The sequence below is a fragment of the Schistosoma mansoni genome, assembly GCF_000237925.1.
Source record: "Schistosoma mansoni, WGS project CABG00000000 data, chromosome 1 unplaced supercontig 0094, strain Puerto Rico, whole genome shotgun sequence".
In the NCBI taxonomy this organism is placed as follows: domain Eukaryota; kingdom Metazoa; phylum Platyhelminthes; class Trematoda; order Strigeidida; family Schistosomatidae; genus Schistosoma; species Schistosoma mansoni.
In genome coordinates, this window is record NW_017385991.1 from 291,728 (window position 1) to 317,987 (window position 26,260).

Genomic DNA, 26,260 nt, shown 5'->3' on the forward strand with positions numbered 1-26,260 from the left:
GTTAAGAACATCGATATGTTAACTTACATAAAGTCAATCACGATCCATATAGCTAAGTTTTAATGTCAACGATTACAGCGGAAAGTAATGATTTTAAAATTTTTAATTGAGAAATGTTTTCTCCCAATAAAACTAAAGGAACGTGGCTGTAAATAACAGGGTACTTCCTAGGGAGATTTTCTTGTAAAGCCGCCATAGCAAACTGAATCAAGTCTGTTTAGTGTTTCATTATGCATGGGTAGGAAGTTAGTATAATGAAACACCATCTTGCACCATCGAATTAAAGGTGTTTGCATGGTTGACGCTTATCAGCCGTTCATACTGCTGGAGGATATTTCTTTTTAAAGTATCTAAAAACGATTTTTGGTTGCTAGTCGACCTGTTGACCTACAATGGTGACCACGGAGCTCAAGGGAGAGTTGCTTAAGTGTGGTTCAATGTGGCATTTTTGTAAGTCATTCTCAATACATTACCCCCGTACTTTCCAAACCTCACTGTAGACACTGGAAGTGAGTGGGAGTAAGGTTAGCTTATATTGCCTTTTAGAACCTTTGGTTTTTTTATACCGATAATTATCATTTGATTTAAAATCTTTTGTCCTAGACAAAATGCTCTCTTCAAACAATCTTATCGACAATAAATGTCCTATGTGCAGCATAGATATGCAAACATGGGATTCAGAACGAAGAAATCTTCATAAAAATACTTGTTGTGAAACATTTGTAAGTTTGTCCTGGATTCTTACTTTTCAATTCATATGGTACTAATTTAAATATAGATCATGTATTGTCATCGGTGTCCTGCATGTCACAAACAGATTGCTGGTCGAGTAAGTTTCATTCTCTTTTTTAATTAAAAAGTTATTAATGTGTGTGTGTTTTTTTTGTTATATCCTAATGAAAACCTGGGAGCACTGGACGGCCGTTTCGTCCTATTGTAGGACTCCTCAACAGTGTGCATCCACGATCCCACATCGCGAGATTCCGACCCAAGACCTATCAGTCTCTAGCGCGAACGCTTAACCTCTAGACCACTGAGTCGACATCCAACGGTATTAATGTATAACTTCAACTAATCCACGATATTGAGCGACACATCCACCCATTGTCTTCAGTGAGTTACTATCTCACAACAGACCCGATTTAACTCTACTGGTCACTGCTTCTCACTAGAGCTCCAGGAAATATCTCTTGGAGCCAGTCACTAGTGAGCATATGTTAAATAATATCAGGTTTTTTGGATATTATAGTAATTTGAATAGTTGAGATCGTTAGTCAATAGGACGAAACGGCCGTCCAGTGCTTCCAGGTTTTCCATGATTGTCTAGCTTCAATTGACTCATGATCTCAACTATTAAAATTACTATAATATCCACAAAAAACCCCTTCTGGTATCCCAATGAATAGAAAAATTGTATTTCTGACGTTTCGTGACTTAATGTGAGTCACTTCTTCAGAGTAAATAAATAACCGAATTAAACACAATTTTAAATAGTACTTATTATTATTATTATTCATTTACTTTGAAGTAGTGGCTCACATTAAGTCACGAAACGTCGGAAATACGATTTTCCTACTTATTGAGATATGAAAAATTTTTTTAATTCAGTTTAACACAATGGTCAATTTATTTGAAACTATCAAGTCCAATCTTGTCATTGAGCCAAAAATTTATTGTTAGTAATACTATTATTACTGTACCTAAGGATTGTGATCATCGTGATCCCTTATATAGGGCTTCGTTCACATTTTTGTGTATCCATACTGATGTAAGTGATCTAATATACATATATTATTGGAAGTAATCAAACTACCTTTCTTGTTACTCATTTCTAGACATCTCGAACACATTTAAAACGGTGTGCCTCCAAGTTAAACATGGATTTATTTAGTCTCATGTCATTATCATGTCGAGATCATCGTTTCATCAGGTAAATAATTGTATTTTACAGATGTTGTTCTTTGACAGTACCACAAACTATTTTTCTTTTTAACTTCCTCTCAATATATATAGCTGGTAAGGAATCAGGAAGCAGTCGAGACCGTATACGTTCTTTTTCATCGGAAAAAAGGCCGAGAACTGTCGTAAGCATTTAATATCCTTTTAGTCCACGGTTCCCACTCAAACTCTTGATTCACTTGAAAAGTTTTATTTTTAGATATATTACTGTCATAGACAGTTGTAACACATAGTTTGACGTTAGTCGAATTTTCTACATTATCGATGTACAGTGGTATTCTGGAATTCAATTTTAAAGAGATCCAAATTTGCATAGTCACAATAAATTAATCATATACCTGTTACTCCGTTTTATGTAAGGAATGTACAAGTTTTGTACATATTGAGATTTATTTATATATACTGTCATCTATTTTCTATGTATAACCACGTGAATCCAAAAAAAAGTGAGTAGTACAGAATAATAAAAAGTGTTTATATGGTACCCGACCGTTGGTGCTACCTTGACGTGGTGGTCGGGCTTGACTATCGTGATGAACCAATCGAGCTATACTGGCTGGAACAATCGTTCCTCAAGGTCCTATCATGCCAGACAGGTCGGTTGAAGAGCGGTAAGACTAAAAGCAGCAAACCCAAGGTCCGAAGGCGAAGTCGTAATGCTGACTGTACAGAGGTGTGACAGCACTAAGGTGTTTCCTTCAGACAACCAGCATCTGCAGCGATGCTGCCTTCCCACAAGGAGGGGTGAGGTTAGAAGAGGTCGACCCTAAAAATGCACACCTCGCCTTATCCCACGGATATCCGTCTCCAGTGGTAAGGTCCCAACAAGTACGGAGCTAACACAAAAATCACCCACAAAAGGGTCGTGTGTGACCGAACTCAAGCAGTTGTCTCTTGGGCACTGTGGTCACGCTCTTAGGTCATTAAGACCACTTCTAACCCAATTTCCTTTTCAGGTACCTCTAGAAGAACTCTTCCATGGTGTGGGCAACCGGGAAGTGATAATTGCCCTCATACCTCTAACAGCACTCAAGTTTATATGGTTTTATATTGTTTTGATTAATAGTCTGGGGGGAATGTATGAAAATATTGTTTGTGCTATCGATCGTTTGACGTGTACAGTAACTAACTGCGCTAGCGAACTCATATGTCATAATTATAGACAGAAAGATAATCATAACGGTCTTCTATTTTATTTATGAAAATTATATTTAAAATTGTTTTAACGATTGAAAATTAAATAATTTCATTGTTTCGTCCAACAAATTTGTATAGACCTCTTCAATCGTTGAAGTTATTTCCAATATAGTTCTTACAAATATATCCTCTATATATATTCCGTACCTTATTTTTGTCAAACCATTCGTTCAAGTATTAACGTATACTACTATGTCTTGTTCTTTTGTATTCTATATTCAACAGCTATAAAGTGAACCAGAGTAAACTTCTTTATAGTATATTCACCTTTTGATTGATACTCAGATATTAGTGTTGTTTTGTACCAACAAGATAATCGATTTTTATCATAAATATCTGCAGAACAACACTTTTTGTATATTATCGGAAGGGGTTTTTTGTGGAGATTAAGTATTTTCATAGTTGAAAGCGTGAGTCAATTGATTGGAGTTAGACATAAACACCATCGGATGCCGGCTCAGTGGTCTATCGATTAAGTGCTCTGGCACGAGACTGGTCGGTCCTGGGTTTGAATCTCGCGAGGCGAGGTCGTGGATGCGCACTGCCAACGAGTCCCACAATAGGACGAAACGGCCGTCCAGTGCTTTCAGGTTTTCCCTGGTGGTCTAGCTTCAATTGACTCACGCTTTCAACTTTTTGTATATATTTTATTCATGAGATTGGATGGGATTAATGGTCTTACTAAAATGTTCCTAAATAAATTATTCTACTAGGTACTTTGTAAGTAGTTCATAATATTCATTATATTTTTCAGGCGTGAAAATGAAGACTTACATACAGCTTGTGCATTATCTTTATCCATAGATGAAGAAATGAAGCAAAGAAAATCTGAAGCGATTCTAGCTACAAAAATTGATCCCATCGATTTAGATTCACCGTCTCATTTACTTTTATCAAGTGAACAACGTGAAAGAATATTAGCTGAAAAGTTGGAATCCATTCTTCTTGAGGTAATTTACTTGATGACCCTAACTGATCTAACTGTTTGGAATCAAAATTATGGAAAACTTTTTTTAAATTTTGGTGAGAGATAATCCTCGTTTGGTGATGAAATTGATAAAAGATTGTAATATAATTCATAAAGGTTTTAAGAAACAGGGGTATGATGATACTTTGAAGAAATAAGACAGAAAGACCGTATCATCAATGAATAGGTAAATGAAAACATCACTTGTACAGTACACTTAACATGAAAATTATTTTTCTTTCATTAAGAAGATTTATCTTATGTAGATGAAGAGTTTGACAGGAAGCAATTATTATTTATTTATTTGAACACATAAATATTGGTTCAAAGTGGCACCAGATATATATGCGCCACACAAATCTCATTTGATTTGTGTGAGGGCTGTAATACTTCCCAGGTGCCCAAACCGAAACAGCTGGTTTTCTTAAGGGGCCATACCCGGAGCCTTCAACCTAAAGACCTAATCCACAAGGCAGTGGAACATCGTGAGGAGATGCAGTCCCATGGTAGCCGGTGAGCGACGATTGATTCATAAGCCATTTGTTCCCTCAGGATACTGGAGCCAGCCCATGTGTACCATTGGTTTGGAATCAGCGTTTTCCAACTCACCTAGGTGAATTTTCCGTGTCCACCAACCCGGTTAGAGCTCCGGACATTCGCTTTTCGTCCTCTCAATTTCGTAAACAACACCCCTGGTGTGAGAAGGCAGTGAGTAGGACTCTCCTGGCAGAGGTTGTATATGCGTGGCCGTGTGAGAGCATTTCGAGAAAGAGGGCGGGCCCTCCCCACTCTTGGGCGTACCAGAGCATTGAGCAACAAAATAAATATCTTCCACATATACTGGCGAATGCTTAACCTTCATAATACTTATGGAATTTAGGCTTGCTGCTTATAACGAAGATATCACCAATAACAATGAGTGATAGTTGTACAGTATCAAGAATTATGTAGAGTCGGGAATGTAAACCATTGGGTGTCAACTTAGCTGTACGTAGATTAAATGCTGCGCATAGGGTCTGAAAATCTTTGAAGTTGTGAATGGGAAATTCTAAAAACCATGTACTAGAATGAAATATCTCTTCAATACTTCTTTGTATCTAATGTTTCTCTAGCCAAGGTTAGTCCATATTGTAAATTGAAAACTGAAAAGTTTCATAAAGTGTCTATACTAGTAATAAACTCTCACTTCAATCTATCAATTTGTTCATGGGATAACATAGATCTTAAAACTTCCAATGTCACTTTAGAAGTTACTCAGATTTTGTACATTTTGGTTTTATCTTAAAATTAATATTACTTTACTTACTTACTTACGCCTGTCACTCCCGACGAAGCATCGACTGCCGACCAGCTTTCTTCAACCCACTCTGTCCTGGGCCTTCTTTTTTAGTTCTATCCATTTTTTGTTCATTCTTCTCATGTCTGTCTCTATTTCTCGGCGTAATGTGTTCTTTGCTCTTCCTATTTTCCTTTGACCTTGAGGATTCCATGTGAGGGCTTGCCTTGTGACGCATTTGGGTGATTTCCTTAATGTGTGTCCTATCCACTTTCAGCGCATCAAACCCAACGTGTTCATCAATGATGCTATCCAGATATGTAAAGGTTTTACATCCTTCAAAGCTTCTCCGTCAAGTGTAATTTGATTGGTGCACGTTGTGTTGTATCGGAGAGTCTTGCTTTTCCCTTTGTTTATATTGAGACCTACAAAATTAATATTACATAAATTAATTAATTTACTAAATATGGATTTATGTACTCTACTTTAGATCTCACATCTTTTGTACATGTGGGAGATTTAATAGTCAAACTAATGTAGTTGAAACAGAGTTCGAACCTGCAACCTAATAATTAACAGTCAAATAGATTAACCACTATAAAAAAATTTACCTTTCAATAATTCTCTCAGTCAGTCAGCTACAACGTAGGACCAGGCATATTTATGCATCGGTCCAAGTTGCCATACCTCGTTAGCACAGCAAGATGAACACCGGATTCATAGAAGTAGTTAATTTAATGGTGGTAGTATATAAAAGATAGGTTGTGTATAAGGATATAGTATAGGAAGGAAGAAAGTTATGAAGCAATTTTAAATCTCAGGTTTAAGGGAAGATAAAGAGTGTGTACACTTACGCCATTGTGATCAATTCTGAGCCGTCACCTAGAGTCTCCAACCATTGGTTACGATAGTCACGCGGACCTCAACCATGTAGTCTGCATCTACCAACATGGCTCAGACTGGAAGTTAGTGACTTCAAGCACTGATGCCATGTTTTGGTTTGGCTACCCCTAACTTTCTTCCAACCATCCCCTACACTAGTCAGCATAGCGCGTTGTGGTAATCGGTTAGAAGTGGTCTTAATGACCTGAGAGCGTGACCACAGTGCCCAAGGGACAACTGCTTGAGGTCGGTCACACACGACCTTTTCGTAGGTAGTTTTTGTGTTAGCTCCGTACTTGTTGGGACCTTACCACCGGAGAGGGAAATCTGTGAGATAAGACGAAGTGTGCATTTTTAGGGTCAACCTTTTCTAACCACACCCCTCCTTGTGGGAAGGCAGCATCGCTGCAGATGCTGGTTGTCTGAAGGAAACACCTTAGTGCTGTCACACCTCTGTACAGTCAGCATTACGACTTCGCCTTCGGACCTTGGGTTTGCTGCTTTTAGTCTTACCGCTCTCCAACCGACCTGTCTGGCATGATAGGACCTTGAGGAACGATTGTTCCAGCCAGTATAGCTCGATTGGTTCATCACGATAGTCAAGCCCGACCACCACGTCAAGGTAGTAGCGACGGTCGGGTAACTATTCAATAATTCTCTAGGTATATTTTATTCATATTTCATCTTAGTTAATATTTAATGATTATTTCATGCTTATTTGTATCCTTTCATTCTTGTTTATTGAAAAATAACAGGTTAAACGAATTAACAAGCTTGAAAAAGAATATAGTAATACTACTACTAATAATAATAGTAATTCAAGTGTCCAGTCTAATCTATGGAATTTAGCATCGACGAAACTTCATGATGTTGGTAATTAAGGTTCATATTTTTTCTATACGCAAATATTTTAACTTCATCATCTCATTATTATTATGATTATTGTTATTAGTTTTAACTGTGGTGGGTTTATCGATATCTACAAAGAATTGGCTAATCCAAATTCCAGAGATATTTCTCTACTCCACTTGTACTATTTTCAGCTATCACCTGGCATCCTAAGCTTTAACGAATTATATGCTCCGACTGGCATAGTTAACTTTGAATCTGAGCCAAGATAAATCTTAGCTCCGCTTAGTCTGGGACGTATGCTCTTTTAGCCCGGTCTTAGGTCCAATAATAGAACATAGCAAGCAGTATATCTTATGGGAATCATTTCAAAGAATAATATAGATCAAAGATGAATTTAGGCTATATCGAGGCAATACGCACAGTATGCACATATACCAATTAGAGACTGACCAGTTGCAGTTTTAAAAACATCAATGGGAAGATTCAAACAAACAATACTAAGTAAATTTCAATAATACAGATCGATTTCCCTACCACACACATCAAAATGAACACGAAACTATAGTATAGGTATAACTGGACCATAAGTAGAAGAGAACATAGGAAAAAGGTGAATTGTTATTTAACTGTAATTTAACGATCGTATAACGTACAGCAAGATTTAAATAGGTTCATTGGAAGCTCACAATAGGGAGAATACAGAGTTATGGAAATCCATTTATTTCGTAATTATACACTAAGAATATATGTAATAACAGTCCGTAAGATAGTTTTTTGAGAGTTACTACGTCTTCAGTATTCTTTTCGTAGCAACATCATTACAATTATTATTATTATTATTATTATTATTATTATTATTATTATTTCCAATCTTCTAGATAGTATTACACAAATGTACTATGTCAATAAATTGATTCCACCCACATTAAATTCCTTAAATTCTAATATTATTTCAATGTCACAAATACCTGGTCGTGTTTCAATTCATAAAAAAATGAAATCTGAATCTAATGTAACCACCATGGATGAATACAAAGAGGATCATTGTGATTTTTCCGAAAAGGTGGGAAATAATTGAAACTATGTTTAGTTGTTATCACTATGTGTTTGTGTTTATAGTGTTGTTTTTAGTGTTTATTGTCAACGAATTTCCTGCTTTATTTTCGTAAATATAAGCGTTACGAAAGTAACCTTGAACAACATTAAAAGTTGGAAATTTTAATTCAAACTATTAACGAATAAAACTCCGCCTGTAGCCCCTCCGGGGGCTACTGCCGATCTCAAGCTCGGATAAAGGAGGAGAGTTGAGAATGGGATTAGCGACTCCATCCTGTAGAAAACTAACTCGCTAAAAAAACGCTAACCAGAAAAAATAATTCAAACCATTTAAACTCTGCCCTGGGAGTCAGAAGGTCTGCATTTAGAAGAGTTATGACGCCTCATGGTGAAATCTGAGTTCTTTCGGAAGCCACGACGCTGATGCCCCTTCTGACAACCAGAGTAACTATTAATTTAGGTACATGCAATGTTCGTACAATGTGGGAGACGGGGAGAGCCATCCAAATTACTTCAGAAATGAGGAAATACAACATGGAGGTGCTTGGGATCAGTGGAACACATTGAACGCAGGCTGGACAAGAAAGACCAGCTTCAGGGGAGCTACTGTCCCACTCCAGTCATGAAGAAGGAAATGTCCCACATACACAAGAAGTGGCATTGATGCTGTTCAAACAAGCACAAAATGCACTTATAGGATGAGAATCTCATGGACCCAGGATCATCAAAGCCTCCTTCAAAACAAAGAAAGACGGCATTACAATGAACGTCATCCAATACTATGCGTCTACCAATGACTACAATGAAGGCGTTAAAGATCAGTTCTACGATAGGCTGCAGTCAATCTTCGAGAAGTGCCCAACAAAGGACCTGACCATTCTGATGGGAGATTTAAATGCCAAGGTTGGAATGGACAACACCGGATATGAAGGCATCATGGGAGGACATGGACTGGGAGAAGGGAACGAAAATGGTGAGAGATTTGCAAACCTATGTTCCTTCAATAAACTGGTCATACACGGTACCATATTCCCACACAAACGCATTCACAAAATCACATGAACTTCATTGGATCACATTACGCAGAACCAAATTGACCATATCTGCACCAAAAAAAACGTTCAGGAGGATAATGGAAGATGTGAAAACCAGGAGAGGATCTGATATAGCCTCACATCATCACTTGCTGGTCGCCAAGATGAAACTAAAACTTAAGAAGCGCTGGACAACAGGGCGGACAACATCATAGAAGTTTAATGAGGCTTTCCTTCGGGATACTGAAAAACTCAACAAGTTCAAGATAGCCCTCAGCAATAAGTCTCAGGCCTTTCATGATCTACTCAATGGAGAGGGAACTACCATGGAGAACAACTGGAAAAGGATCAGGGAGGCAATCATTTAAATATGTCAGGAGGTTCTGGGCCACAAGAAGCACCATCACAAGGAATGGATCACTGTTGATACACTGGATAAGATTGAAGAAAGGAGGAACAAGAAGGCAGCAATCAATATCAGCCGAACAAGAACAGAAAAAGCCAAGGCACAAACTGAATACACAGAAGCAAACAAGCAAGTGAAGAGGAGCATCAGAGCCCATAGACGTAAATATGTGGAAGATTTAGCAATCACGGCGGAAAAGGCTGGGAGAAAAGGAAACATGAGACAAATGTATGATACAACAAAAAAGCTCGCTGGAAATTATCGTAAACCAGAATGACCCATGAAAAGCAAGGAAGGCAAGGTAATCATCAATATTGAAGAACAACAAAACAGGTGGGTAGGACACTTCAAAGAACTTTTGAATCGACCAGCTTCACTGAACCCACTGAACATCGAAGCAGCACCCACGAACCTCCCAATCGATGTTGGCCCACCAACAATTGAAGAGATCAGCATGGCCATCATACAAATCAAGAGCGGCAAGGCAACAGGACCAGACTGTTATAACGCGAAATATAACGTGGGTATTGCGATAGGACTACACGCAATTCTACCGATTGACCGAATTCAGATATCCTAGTTCGACCCCAATACTGTTCCCCAACTCCAATAAATCAGAACACAGCCGTTAAATAAGAATTGTTTATGGGGTCAGCAGCAGAACAAAAATGGTTTACAGACAAGGCATATTTATACAGTTACGATGACTATTATCAGTAACCAATGGAAAGGAAGGACACGTAAAGGTTATAATTAGGACGACTCAAAATTGACCAATAGGGAAACGACACATGAAAGTCATAGTTAGGACACTGTAAATAATGGCCAATAGGAGATAACATGCGAATTATGTGAAGAGTCTGAAAACATACCATTTTACATTCGAGATAATTTTTGGGATATTCTTGTGAATATCCTAACACAGACAACATTCCAGAGGAAGCACTGAGAGCATACGTATCAGTAACTGCAAAGATACTCCACATTCTTTTCAGCAAGATTTGGGATGAAAAACAAGTACCAAGAGACTGGAAAGAAGGACTTCTGGTAAAAATACCAAAGAAAAGCTATCTCAACAAGTGCGATAACTACAGAGGTATTGCTCTTCTCTCAATACCAGGAAAAGTCTTCAACAGGGTATTGTTAAACAGAATGAGGGACTCCGTGGACGCCCAACTTCGAGACCAATACCCTGGATTCCGTAAGGATCGATCGTATACAGACCAAATCGCAACTCTACGGATCATTGTGGAACAATCAATTGAATGGAATTCGTCACTTTACATCAACTTCACTAACTATGAGAAAGCATTTGATGGCATGAACAGGACAACACTATGGAGGCCTCTTCGACACTACGGCATGCCTGAGAAGATAGTCAGTACCTTTCGCTTCAAACACCATCGCGTTATCCACTCGGCCACTAAGTCCTGATAGCCACTTGCTTGTGCAACGGGGTCCGAGATTCCCAGAGTGAACATCAACTCTGAGATGCAGATACATCCAGCTGACGTGTCCCAAATAGGACGAAAACGCGCGTCCTGGATTCCACTGCTAACCACTATCCGTCTTTGCTTACAATGCTTGTGAATTTAGGCTATATCGAGGCAATACGCACAGTATGCACATATGCCAATTAGAGATTGACCAGTTGCAGTCCTAAACATCAATGGGAAGATTCAAACAAACAATACTAAGTGAATTTACCACGTTAGTTGTTTAGCGCAATAGCAATCTACAAACCACATGTATTGATATTCAATTCTGTTTAGTTATCAGTACACTGCAAAAGTTCCTGTTATTCGAACATCTGACCCCTAGACTCGAATATTATTGTGGATATCAACACTGGTTTGCAGGTATATCCAGCTGATGCCTCAAAAAATGGTATGAAAATCCCATCTCTAATTCCACTGTTATCTTTTATGAAGGTGATTTGGAGCAAACGTTTTTTTACTTTGTATGTCCTTATTTCATTTTCTTATTTAATTAGGAGTGTAAACAATTATCTCCAAGACAATCTAATAAACCTGAAGATAAGTGTAGCACATCAGAGTTATCATCAGTGTCTCCCGATACCCTTTCCAAGTGTTCATCATATCTGACTAATGTAAGTTGTTTTTGGATACTGCTTTGATAATATATTCTTTGAATTTCTATTCTTAAGCAAATAACTTCCGTTTTCAATACAATCCATCATTGTCTCAATCCAACCTCTTCATTTTCTAACGATACTTCTTTTGGTATGTTACCTTAAGTTACTTATTTTGTTAGTTATTTATTAAATGGAATCAGTTTCCCGTCTTATAGTGCCTCAAGACTGATTAGCTAACACTGGAGATCCTTACGATATCAACCAGGCTTGTAAATAGCTATTTTCGATTTTTTTTTTTAACAACATCATACTTTCAAAACAATTGTTTCTCAGTTTTGAAGATTTTAGATCTAAATCGTGTCTCATTTTTTGGAAAATCAAACTTTAATGAATAAAAGCAGTTGGTGATAGGACGATGTTGATAACTTTGAATCCAATACAGGTTATTTTACATCGAACTCATGTATAAAATACATTTGAGATCACTACACGTCAAATTTATGTTGAAGTTACCTCATGTTTGACCGTTCACTTTTTGAACAGTTTTGAAATGTTATCTTGTTTGAGTTTACTGTTCAAAAATGCTTGTCAATCTGTTTCAATCAAGAGGCTTGTAAGTAATACCCACTTTATGCGACGGAGGCGGTTACGAAATCGAGGGGACGAAAAGCGAACATCCGCCGCTTAAACCTGTTGGTGGGTACGAAAGATCCACCTAGGGAGAATCGGAAAACACTGGTTCCAAACCAATTGTGCACATAGGCTCCAGGAATTTGAGGGTACAATCGGTATATGATATAACGGAAGTTTAAAATAATTTTTTTAACTCTCACATATATTACGATAATAAGTTAATACATTAATAAGACGAATCACATTTTATCAGAACTAGGATTCACGACCCAAAATAGAGAACCAGATCAACACTATATGATACTCTATTCAATATAGTTACAAACAGTCATACTCGGTGAGTCCAGTGTAGAAATCAATGGTACGGACCATTAAATACGAGACTATTCCATTCCAGTAGTGTGATTAGGCAGAGTTCACCACTCTCACCTCCCCTCTCCAAATTCGCCATCGATGACGTTCTGGGAACAGCTTTGATGGAGGTAGGTAATGGTGGTGTAGATCTGTTGCCTCGAAAAATGCTACTCACACTTTGTTTTGTCTATAGTATCCTGTTACTTTGTGGTAATACTCAAGTTATGAAAAATACATTTAATTATTTGGCAATCAGTGTCCGTATGCCATGTGCTTTGCATCTTATAGGTGCGAAATGTACTTAGAAGACTGGGAGAAGTTAGTTCCATGATCTCTATCTTGGTAGTGAGCATTTAGGGGTAGTTGAGAAGTTCGTATATCTGGATAATTGTGTGACTGAAGAGGTCAATCTATGTTTAGTGAAAGTCAGAGAAGCTTATACCAATCTGGCTATGAAAGGTCGGGTAACAACAAGAAGATCAGAGCAGTTTTGCTTTATGTTCATGAAACCTGTTCTCTCCGAGTTCAGGATGTCCGGCGATTCTATTTATTCAATCACCGATGACATTCAGTGGTGTTAATAATCTAGAGGTTCAGCAGCGTGTTGCGACCTAGTGACCATAATTCAATCGGTATCACAATCTTGAAATACCGACTTCGGTGGCTTCGACATGTACTACGGATGTCCCCAAATGCCCTGATACGGCCGAGAGTGTGGAGAATCCGCTCTCCCTCTCAAAATGCTCTCAAATGGCCACACGTATATAGCCTCTGCCAGGGAAGTCCTACTCACTGCCTTCTCGTGGCGTTACTGTTGTTTACGAAATTGAGAGGACGAAAAGCGAATGTCTGGAGCTCTAACCGGGTTGGTGGACACGGCGCGTCCACCTAGGGGAGTTGGAAAACACTGATTCCAAACCGATAGTGCACATGGGCTCCAGTATCGTGAGGGGACGAATGGCGTATGAATCAATCGTTGGTCACTGGCTACCATGGGACTGCATATCCTTACGATGCTCCACTACCTTGTGGATCAGACCTTAAGGTCAAAGGCTCGAGATGTGGCCCCCTAAGAAAACCAACTGCTTCGGTTTGGGCACCTGGGATGTATCACAGTCTTCACACAAATCAAATGAGATTTGTGTGGCGCATATATATCTGGTGCCACTTTGAACCAATATCTATGTGTTTAGATAAAATAAATAAAACCTTTGTTTATTGTAATTGTTTTTTAACCTCCTTTCAATTACATAGTCAATCATACAACAATAAATTTGAGATTTTCATTTTGAGCTTTTGTGTGTTGATTCAACACAAACAAAATTTATTTCCACTGGGGAAACATTTCGAGACATCCTTTTTTTCTTGATATTAGGCATGCTACTACCTGGTGAAGATACCTTATTTCATATTGTATTATCATATCATTTCATACTACCTAAATATTTTAAGTAGTATAAATTAAATCATCACATATCTGAAACTTCACATAATGGACTGACTTTAGCACGTTAATTGTTGGAAGCCAGGAGTCATTGTATATCTGGTTTACCTTGGTAATGGAATTCTCAGCAATGAAAATTCACAACCAGTGTTAGTGACCATGAAATTCATGTCACCGATTTGACTGTCAGACCTGAGAGTCTTGGCTTCGTTTGTTGGTTGAGTTGTAAATGCTTACTGCTGAGGAATCAATCGTACATTTGCTTAAAAGAGCTCTATAATGCTTCCTGGTTTACGATGGTTGTCTTGGAAAGTTAGTTTATGTTGTAAAACTTTAAATCTGATAACCTTCATAACATGCTGTAATAAGTGTGGATAAATTACATTTTTAACATATTATTAATGAGAATAATCTTATTTTAATTAAACACATAAATATTGGTACAAAGGGGCACCAGATACATATGCGCCACACAAATCTCATTTGATTTGTGTGAAGACTGTGATACATCCCAGGTGCCCAAACCGAAGCAGTTGGTTTTCTTAGGGGGCCACATCTCGAGCCTTTGACCTTAAGGTCTGATCCACAAGGTAGTGGAGCATCGTAAGGATATGCAGTCCCATGGTAGCCAGTGACCAACGATTGATTCATACGCCATTCGTCCCCTCAGGATACTGGAGCCCATGTGCACTATCGGTTTGGAATCAGTGTTTTCCAACTCCCCTAGGTGGACGCGCCGTGTCCACCAACCCGGTTAGAGCTCCAGACATTCGCTTTTCGTCCTCTCAACTTCGTAAACAACAGTAACGCCACGAGAAGGCAGTGAGTAGGACTTCCCTGGCAGAGGCTATATACGTGTGGCCATTTGAGAGCATTTTGAGAGGGAGAGCGGATTCTCCACACTCTCGGCCGTACCAGGGCATTCGGGGGCGAGTGTAATCTTACAATATTACTATATATAGACATAATGATTGCAAAAGAAGGTCACTTTTTATACGATGTCTCAAAAACTAGTTTCTCAATTGTATCTCCATATTCTTTTCTACCATGAAATAACTACTTTTTATTCTATCAAAAATTGATTATCATTGATAAGGTTTCTAATTTATTTCAGATTAATTCTAATCCATTACTATCAATGATTGGAAATAGTTTATGTTCGGATTTATGTTTAATTTTGGATGAAGGTGATATAATTCCAGCGCATAAATTTATATTTGCAGCTTGGAATTTAAATATCAATTATTCACAGGTATGATTCATGATGTATTTATTATTTGTTTTCCACTTACATCATACTAATTACAAGTAGGTACTATTTTAATGGAGGATGTTGTTGGGCGGCCTATACTCCTTCACGAGGAGTAACAGCCGTAAGTAAGTAAGTAAGTAAGTGAGTAAGTACTATTAATGCATTTTCAGTTAGATTGCTTATTGATTGGTCGATATTCTTATTACTATTATCCGATGCCTGAAACTGATTTTGTGATCATTATTACTGTTTTATTAGTCAATGTCCATACAGATTGTTTTTTATGGTTATATTGAATTATTTGAGTTGAATGGTTTCATTGCAAAGCTTTCGTCGTCATTCAATGACCACAACATCATCATCTCCTGTTTCAAGTAGAGTTGAGAGTTTTGTTCCTTCCACCGGTCAGTTCGTTCTGATACCTGTAAATGTATACTTTATGGACGGGGTAATTAGAATAGAGAACGCAATTTTCAGGTTTTTGAGCAAAATTTAAATCACATGTATGAGGAATAATAAAATTGCTTTTGTACATTGTTCACAACGATTAAAATGATTGTGTAAAATTGTGTTCTGGTGTCATCGAGTAAAAATGGTAATATTAAACGTATTAAATGGTTAATTCTTCCTCTTTAACCTGTATATGACAGGCAAACTGATACTATCGCTAGATTCTAATCCTAATCTGTTAATTCTGAAACAAAAACGAACCTCATAGCACCACATTTTATGGATAGACTAATCATCAGACGGAGCCTCATAATTTTTGGTGAACTTTATTCATCCATATCACTGTAAAGAATTTTTAGCTTATAGGTGATATAGGTTGGCGATGAAAAACGCAATTGTAACTAAGAGCAAGATAGGGATTCTTAACAATCTGTTTGGGTCCCTTCAAGAGTTTGAGAGTATGTACAATCAGTATTCACTAAAACGAGCTTATAAACCGTTTTTTTTATTTATTTGAAGTCTGAGTAGCTTAAAGGAGATATCAATCAATTTATTAATTGAGTGAAATCGGTCCACACTTTTCAATATTATCGTTTTATTTACTATAGACTATCCATTTATAAAAACTGTTTTCTGATTGACCAAAACTGTCTGAAAACTTGTCGTGGCTGTTTTAAGCTCGTCTCTAAGGTATACTTTTGATTACCTTGCTTTCAAATGATTATCCTCACAGGTTCTTATATCACGGTAGGCTATTTTGTTCAGTTGACCTCAGATCATGTGATTGATTGATCTTTTTCACCACAGATTGGTAAATTGCGTCTATATCGATTTGTCTGTTGACTATAGCTTGACCTGAATGGTATACTTCTGGAACTTCTTTAAATTCAATGAATTCAGATAGGTTAAATCAAAGATCTATCGTTAAAACTTAGAATAAATTAAATATATATGCTGATTTTACGTCATATATGAGTTTTTCTAAGATTTATAATCAATAAAATTCACTTAGTATTGTTTGTTTGAATCTTCCCATCGATGTGTTAGGACTGGAACTGGTCAGTCTCTAACTGGTATATGTGCATACTGTGCGTATTGTCTCGATATGGCCTTAATTCACAAGCATGGTAAGCAGAGATGGATAGTGGCTGACGAGTCCCAAATAGGACGAAGTGACGCGCGTCCTGGATTCCACTACTCGCTACTATCCATCTCTGCTTACCATTTATAATCAATGTTTAATACCTTAAAATCAGAGTATTTTGGCTACAGAACATTCATTCATCATTTGAGAGTGGATTAATTCATTATTTCGTTTCTTCCTAAGGTCATAAGTAGTTTTTAACTGCGTATTAGTCAAGATATCGATGGAATGATATTATCGGTTAGAAATGCGAGAACGATATCTGGTCTTATCTGGACTTATCAAAAGATAGTTTATTATCGTGGTTAGGATTAAAGCTCTTAACCATATTGATTTAATTGATTCATTTTGTTGAAAGCGAACTTCGTATTCTAAGCTTATTGGTTGCCATCTTTTTTTACCTGTCGTCCGATTAGTTTAGATTCCATCTATTGAGGAGATACCAATGATTACTTATCCACTTAGAAGTTATGTTTGTGTGTTCTACTAAGGATTAAATGTCTATGAGGATTATTTTCATTTTCAGTTTATGAATTACTAAAACACAGAAAATATTACAAAGAAAAAGGCTTTTAAATTTAGAATAAAAACAGTGTACTGTAAGTATTCTGGTTAGCGTTTTTTAGCGAGTTGGTTTTCTACGGGATGGTGTCGCTAACCCCCATGCCCAACCCTCCTCCTTTACCTGGGCTTGAGACCGGCAGTAGCCCCCGGAGTAGCTACAGGCGAAGTTGTAAGTATTCTGTAGGTTATAAAATACCTCACTGGATCATGTATTTGTTGATGATTCTCTTCAACCTACCCAACCGATGGAATGAACTTGAAAGAGCTTCATACGTCATCATAGAATCATTCCATTGAGTTAAATGATTTCATTAGTCATTAGACGATTAATTTGTATAATTTATGATTTTAATTTTACTTTGCGTTCTCGACCTATTTTATTCTCTCTGTTATCCTTTCTATAGTGTGATATCATTGAAGTTCGTAATGTATCCAAAGATGAACTTATTAATCTTTTGCAAATATTATACAGTGGAGATCGTTCAAAACTTACAATTGAATATATTGATCATGCATCAGAAGCATTACAAAACATAATCAGAAAGTACGTAGCAATATATCAGTATATATATATATATATATATATATATATATATATATATACATGTGTATACAACAAATTATATTTGTACGTAGAACTTAGGTTTCAAATTGTTGATAACCGAAGTATTCATGATATAATGCAGGTAAAAGCGTACCCGTCTTTGCATCGTTGACTAATTATTGTAAATTATATTAAAGAGTGAATCGAAGGATGAATATCTTTAGTCTCGATGTTGCAGAATCAACGACTTAATTAAACTTATTCCGATGTTTTCCCAGCCATGCTGGTAGATGCCCCTAAATGCAATGGAGAATTGACCTCCACGAATGAACTACGTTTCTAGCTCCACAAGAGGAGGTAAACTGGTACACTCGTATTAAATCGGTTGGTCTTGGAAACTTATCTTGGATATGGGCGCATATATGAGGGTGTTTATAGTGGTTTATACGAAGACTTACTGCGATCAATGTCGCTCTGACCGGTCTATGTAGATGTGTCTTCAGTATGTCATAAGCAATATTTTCAAACAGATTTACTTTATGATGGTTGTTTGTCCTTCATATACTACTACCTAACTGATTAAATACTACGTATATATTCTATTTTAAATATAATTTTTGTTACTAATTAAAATCTCGTGAAGATGTATATACTGCTACAGTTTTGAAATTTCTCAACATAAAACAGAGTTCGAGGCTATTTTGGTTTTACAATGAGTATGAAGCATTTCGGACAATTTGAAGTCAAAATATAATAATAATAATGATTCGGTACCTAACTTCAATCGATCAATTCATCTTTATTTGATAGTTCTCTAGTTTGATTTCATTACTCATGATAAAAATGGACTAAATATAAGTTTTGTTTTGTAGTGGTAGTAAGAAATGATAATATTGCTTTGTATGTAAAAAGAGAACACGTCATTTAACCATGATTAAGTATGACCTATCAGATAAGCTAATATTTGTTCACTTATAACAATGAACATTCCAAAGTAATCGGTAAAATTTTTAGTATTTGGATTTTATATCACCTTTATATCCCGAGCTTTATGGCCTAATAGTCTGATCCACAAGACAGTGGAGTAACGTAAGGAGATGCAGTCCCATGGTAGCCAGTGACCAACAATGTGTTCATACGCCATTTGTTCCTTCACCATCGTGGTGCCCATGTGTACCATTGGTTTGGAGTGAGGGTTTTCCAACTCACCTAGATGGATACTCCATATCTACCAACCTGGTTAAAGCTCTGGACATTCGCTTTTCTTCCTCTCAATTTCGTAAACAACACCCGTGGTGTGAGAAGCCAGTGAGTAGGCTTTCCCTGGCAGTAGTTGTATGCATGCGGCCATGTGAGAGCATTTGGAGAGGTAGAGCTGACTCTACCCACCTTCGGCCGTACTAGGGAATTTGGGGCTGCAAACATACTAGATCTTGCACTGTTTAACTTTTGTAATTTTCTTTGAATATGTATATTCTGGTGTGCTTGCATCTGACTATAATTTCTTGTTTAAATGCAACTATAAGTTCTAGTCATTTCTTTTGAATTAAATATAATTCTAATATCTTGATTTTTGTTCTAAATGGATGTTTATCCACAATAGTTGAGCAATTAAAAGTTACTTTTGATACAAATAAATTTGAACGAGAGAAACTACTCACATTAGGCAGCAGTAACTTTCATGTAGCATTACTAGATGAAACCATTTATTTGCTCGCTATGATGACACCAATTATTTCTCCGTTTCTCTCAGTCGTTTATTTTTCTAAAGAGGAGTCGGGCAGTAGTTTTTTATTGGTCCATGTCGATATCTTCAACTTTTGATATGTTTTAAGCAGGGTTAGGTGGTGGCTAGTGGTGAAATTCAGGACGCATGTTTCATCCTACTTGGGACTCGTCACCTGTGTGTATTGTTTTGTCGTATGTATGCTGTACGTATATATATAATCCGTTTTTTGATCGAACGGGTTGAGTAAATTTACTCGACTGTTTTTAACAACTATGCTTATATTGTGTAACAGTAGTACACTTGAATCTATGAATTTCAAGTGTTAGTTAACATTAGGTCTCACAAAACTACAGTTCGGAAATAAGATTAACAACCATTGATTGAATCAAAATGCTTTTTATTCGTCTCGTCCGTTTTTATTTCTATTTAATTGAACTCATCTTGTATTTATGTCACATAGGAATTAAATAGAATTCAGAGAATAGCTAGACTATTATCGTTTTGGTAGTAAGCTGTTCTCTTCTAAATGCTGATATTTCATTCCTAATCAATAAAGCCATGGGAATTCGTTATTCTTCATTAACCCTGAGAACGACAGATGACAAAAAGCCCTGGCTACATGACTACTACACCACGTCATATTTCTATGTTGTATTGATGATTTAACCAATTAGTTGTTGAGTTTGACGGATTCCAACATATATATTTTAATATTTTATGCTTGCATTCTTATCCGAACGCACTTAGGCACTACACAGTCTCTTAGTAATATTGACAGATGATTTAGAACTATTCAGAATTCTAGAGTTATCCATAAGTAAATCAATAGATCTCAAGTTCCTAAATGCCCTGGTACGGCCGAGAGTGAGACGAGACCGCTCTCCCTCTCGAAATGCTCTCACATGGCCACGCGTATATAGCCTCTACCAGGGAAGTCCTACTCACTGCCTTCTCGCACCAGGGGTGTCGTTTACGAAATTGAGAAGACGAAAAGCTAATGTCCGGCGCATTAATCGGGTTAGTGGACACGGAAAATTCACCTAGGGGAGTTGGAAAACGCTGATTCCAAACCAATGGTACACATGGGCTGGCTCCAGTATCCTGAGGGAACAAATGGCTTATGAATCAATCATTGGTCACTGGCTACCATGGGACTACATCTCCTCACGATGCTCCACTGCCTTATGGATCAGATGTTTAGGTCAAAGGCTTGTGGTGTGGCCCTTTAAGAAAACCACCTGTTTCGGTTTGGGCACCTGGGCAGTATCACAGCCCTTACACAATTAAATGAAATGACAATTGTTTGTGTGGGGCATATATATCTGGTAACCCTTTGTACCAATATTTATGTGTTTAAATAAAATAAAGAAAAGATCTCAAGCTGTGCAATGAAATAAATCCCTCTCACTTCTCATAGTTCAAGGGGTAAGTTGTACCAAAGAGTTGAGTAACCATTAAAATTGTTAATGTAATCATCGTTTCTACCCAAAATGTATGATTATTAATCTCTTAGATTTACCAAGATCAGTTAAAACAGTTGATATTATATTCATGTTAAAACTCACGTAACAGTTTCAACCGTACACATAACACATTTGATTATAACATTTCTATTCATGTGTATATTTTCTATTTTAAGCTGGGGTCTGAATAGTGTAAAATCTGAACTTGACATTGTTAAACCGGAAGATTGTTCCCTAACACATTCAATTGATTTATCGACAGATTACAAAATGGAAAATATAAATTATAATGATTATTCCTATTCTAATCCTTCTATTATCTCAATACAAACATCAACAGCTTCAAATCAGGCAGCACAAATCAATATTGATAATCCTATTCAATCTTCACTACAAGTAACTTGTTTTGATCCTATTACAACTACTGATAAATCTGATACAAATTCTGTATCTAGCTTTGTTGATTCCACTATTCTCCCAGTCGAAAAGTTAAATCATGAACAACAATATCAAATAGTTACAACTCAATCATCATCATTATCACCATTCATATCAGTTAATACTCCTATTATTCAGTCAAAGTTGTACACTCCTAATCCAGCTCAATTTAGTCGTGATTTATTTTTATTCTCTGATAATGATGATAGCATTAATGAGAATGTTGATCATATTGTTATGGAAATTAATCATCATTCTAATCAAGTAGAAACTCTACAATCTGTTGATGATGGTAACCTTAATGGTGGTACATTGGAAACGATTACTAAACTTACAACAGAAGTAAGTCTATTTTATTTATTACGTAATTGGTTGACATCATTATAGTTCATGTTGACATTTCACTCATTCAGGTAGTTTTATGGTAACTTATCGTTATTAGGGCCGGCCAGACCAAAACATGGCACAAATCCATGAAGTCACTAACAATGGAACTGAGCCATGCTGGTAAGTGTAGACTACCTGGTAGGGATTCGCGAGATGATAGCAACCGATGGTTAGAGACCTTGAATGACATGGCTCAAAATCGTTTGCAATGGCGAAGGTGCATCCACTCTTTGTGTCCTACCAAATTCTAATCTTCTGAGTTCTTCATGTCCCTGTGCTTTTTCTCTTTTCAAATTTATTTCACTTGATTATACTCCTAGAATAACATCTTCAAACCCTAATCTTTCACATAATGCTTATACTCTTACTACTTCTACCACTATGGGATTTGAATCGACAACTGCATCTTTGTGCTAATGTGGTATGGCAACTCGAACTGATGTACGTACGTACGTATGTAGAATTTACGTTAAAAATCATAATGTATAAAGCACTATATTTCTGATATGCGACAAATCTTTTGCTGGGGTACTTAGATAACATCCAAATCACATGATTTCTAGCCAAGATTTTAACCAGTTTAAGTTTATTAGATAATCTAAGATGTCAAAATTACGGCTTTATTTTCATCAGTTGCGATTGTTAAGAATTTGTCAAAGATGCATTGTTCTGTGATTTCCATCAATGTGCTAAAATTTTAAAAACGTTTACACTGCAGCCAATGTGGTATATGGTAAAACGTGCGGACCAATACGCGTTCGAACTAGAGCATGGTCTATGTCTAAACATTTGCACCAGAATGAGCGACAGTCATCTATCTAGACCCTCGAACGATGACTGATGGCACTATGTTCTGAGTCCATTGTTTAAGGGGGTCGCTATATTAAGGGATGTTTTTTATACTTTAAATTGGTGCTTGCTAGAAATAGGCGGTTTTCTAAACACAGTTGCAACAGACGGTCTCATTGTTTGTTTGATCGGCCGCGACACTGTAAAATCTACCCAAGTGCCTTTCAGTTTGGTTTATTCTATCTACTTGGTCATTAAAACCATCTTGCACTTTACTACACCCGAGCGTCTAGCTTTTTGGGGGTGAAGGTGAAAAGCTTCCTATAAAATTCGTCATTGACTTCCTCTGAGCTGAAATCTGCGGGAACGTAGGCAGAGGCAACGGCGCGTATCCCTATCTTTTCGAGTTCTTACTGTCCCGTTTAGTCGGACAGCACCCAAACGACTGTCTATTGGAATTCAGGGGAGTTTTAAACGAAATCGCCTAGAATTTGTCAAAATGGCTCAGATGCATTCACTTTCTGTCTTCTGTTAGATCTTAAATTTTAAAATGACATTATGCCTTTCTACTTCACTAATTTATTATTTTCTTTCAAGTTATTTTATTTGCGTTTGATGTCATTGTCTGCCTCAGATTTTGTTACTACTCCCTACCACTGTGACATTTGTCTTGATAAATTAATCTCATTCTTCTGTGCTATGAGAGCATCAGTCGATGCTCATTTATGTCGGACTCTACCCTGAATATTACTAACTGGCTGACTAAACCGATTTTCAGGCACACAAAAAAGCTTTGACACTTCAACTTCGAAGGAGAAAAAGGTTGAAAAACGACTTTAATACTTCGAAAACGTTTTGAAAAAGTTTTAGGAAACGGTAAAATATCTGTCTTTTGGTTAGTCAGATTAGGGAAACTGTTTTATTTATTATTTATTTGAACACATAAATATTAGTACAAAGGGGCACCAAATACATATGCGCCACACAAATCTTATTTGATTTGTGTGATGGCTGTGATACTGATCGGGTGCCCAAATTGAAGCAGTTAGTTTTCTTAGGGGGCCATATCCTGAGCCTTCGACCTAAAGGTCTGATCAACAAGGCAGTGGAGCATCGTGAGGAAATGAAGTCCCATGGTAATCGGTGACTAACGATTGATTCATACGCCATTTGTTCCCTCACGATGCTGGAGTCAGCCCATGTGCACCATTGGTTTGGAATCAGGGTTTTCCAACTCCCCTAGATGGACTTTCCGTGTCCACCGACCTGGTTAAAGCTCCGGACATTAGCTTTTCGTCCTCTCAATTTCGTAAACAACACTCCTGGTGTGAGAAGGCAGTGAGTAGGACTTCCCTGGCAATAGTTGTATGCATGTGACCATGTGAGATTATTTGGAGAGGTAGAGCTGACTCTCCCCACCCTCGGCCGTACCAGGGCATTTGAGGGCTAGGGAAAATATGTGATGAACTAGTTCTTAGATCTCCTCAAAATTTTCCCAAAATATCTGATTGATTAAGAGTAATTTTGATCACTTTCTTGCAACTTTGGAAACAAAAGTAATTGACTTAAAATAAAGTTGAGAACTGTATATCTTTTGAAGTTTTCCACTGTTGATTCAATCTTTTTTTAAAGAAACCCACCTATCTATTTTGATTTCGTTTTATCATTTAAGTCAGAAACAACGGATAATAATTCACCAATCCTCCTTTTAAACGACTCCCCTACTAGTACAAAATTATCTTCAGTCTCAAATAATAATGGTGTACAAGCTACTACTCCAAAGCATTTGTATAATTCTTGGTTGGAAGATGAAACAACTCCATCACCTTTGATGAAACGTATACGCTTATCAAATAATGATGAAATAGTTTCGAATCCATTATTGCATGTAACTACTATTACTACTGACGTTAAAAATAGTAGTACAGTTAATACTATTCCATCTGTCTGTCATACAGAAAAATCTATTCTAACTGATTCAGTACTTGATTTTTTAACCACAAATTCATTCAATAATCACAATAGCAAAGACGATAATTGTAATAATAAGCCACAGGAAATCAATGAGAGTCTGCTTATTAAACCTACTAACAGAGAAAATTGTCAAGAAACATTTGCTTCGGACCAATTATTGACACCAGATAAAAATTCATCAAATTTTATGCCTGGATCGGTCAACACTACACCGGTCCCTTTTACCCCATTACCTAAATATGAGGAAATGATGACTCCGGAATTGAAAGTAAGTCCATTGTAATATCTCATTTCAATATATATATTTGCACTCATTTCAGCAATTATTTAGATTCGAACCCAGGACCTGCCAGTCTCGAGCCGGAGCCCTTAACCGATAGACCACTGAGCTGGCATCCAACGGTGTTAATGTCTAACTAGATGTTTATGAAATAGCCAATTAGTCACAGTGAATATACAAAAGGCAATGATCCTAATTATCCAGTACGCAGTAGTAGATGAGATATTGTCGGAAATCATGTTCTACTCTTTAGAAATTGGCTATCGTTACCGAATGGTCATATTGATTGTAACATATTGTGTGTTTTGTAATTATTCCACACTTCAGGTTAGAGTTTGTCAGTTTTATGTATGTTCGATTTCAATAATTCCTGTATCTTCAATACTTATCCTATCTAGCGTTAAAAAAACTATCTAATAGTGATATCAGGGGTTGTTTGTGGAGATTTTTAGTAATTCGTTATATATAGTTGAAATCATGAGTCAATTGAAGCTAGACCACCATGGAAAACCTGGAAGCCCTGGACGGCCGTTTCGTCCTATATCCTATGGATATACTGTTCAACACTTAGATCACCAAACACGTAAGCTGTTCACTTTCTATATTCCATGGTAAATTAGTTGTTTACAGTCAACACCTACTTTCATTCAACTTAAATTTTATCATTTCAGGTGTGGAGTTGAAGTGCGTATTTTTCCGAAGCATTTAAAACATTTCAGTATTCTCTTATTTCTCTTGTTTTAGCGTGCTTTATCTAAATATGGTGTGAAACCTCTTCCACGTAAACGTGCTGTACTACTCTTAAAAGAAATCTATAATCAACTTCATCAATGTAAGTCTATTCTCATTTTTCAGTTATATTGACGCTGCCAAATGATTTGGTATAGTCAAGGGTTGATAAAGTTTGTTCCTTCTTTCTCAAAAGACTCATTTACCCAAATGTCTTTCTGGCTTCTGCTTGAAGGTCTTGCTCATCACCTTCATGTGGTGGTGATTTCTATGAAACTGAGAGAATGAAAAGAGGATGTCCGACACTTAAACTGAGTCAGTGGAGATGAAAAGTCTATAGAAGAAGATAGAAAAACCTTGGC

At 37.0% G+C, this 26,260-nt stretch overlaps 1 protein-coding gene across 1 annotated transcript in view; it reads left to right on the forward strand.

The window, feature by feature from the left end:
* Window positions 1–647: 647 nt before the first annotated feature.
* Window positions 648–26,260, forward strand: part of Smp_142090 (hypothetical protein) — a gene marked incomplete at its 5' end in the record, with an annotated part of 33,688 nt that continues 8,075 nt past the window's right edge. Inside the window, 10 exons of the mRNA XM_018791703.1 lie at window positions 648–722; window positions 779–829; window positions 1,836–1,930; window positions 3,911–4,106; window positions 11,623–11,739; window positions 15,270–15,407; window positions 17,970–18,109; window positions 21,478–22,081; window positions 24,588–25,157; window positions 25,914–26,001. Coding sequence (XP_018645122.1) covers window positions 648–722; window positions 779–829; window positions 1,836–1,930; window positions 3,911–4,106; window positions 11,623–11,739; window positions 15,270–15,407; window positions 17,970–18,109; window positions 21,478–22,081; window positions 24,588–25,157; window positions 25,914–26,001 — 2,074 coding nt within the window. The remainder of the gene's footprint in view (window positions 723–778; window positions 830–1,835; window positions 1,931–3,910; window positions 4,107–11,622; window positions 11,740–15,269; window positions 15,408–17,969; window positions 18,110–21,477; window positions 22,082–24,587; window positions 25,158–25,913; window positions 26,002–26,260) is intronic.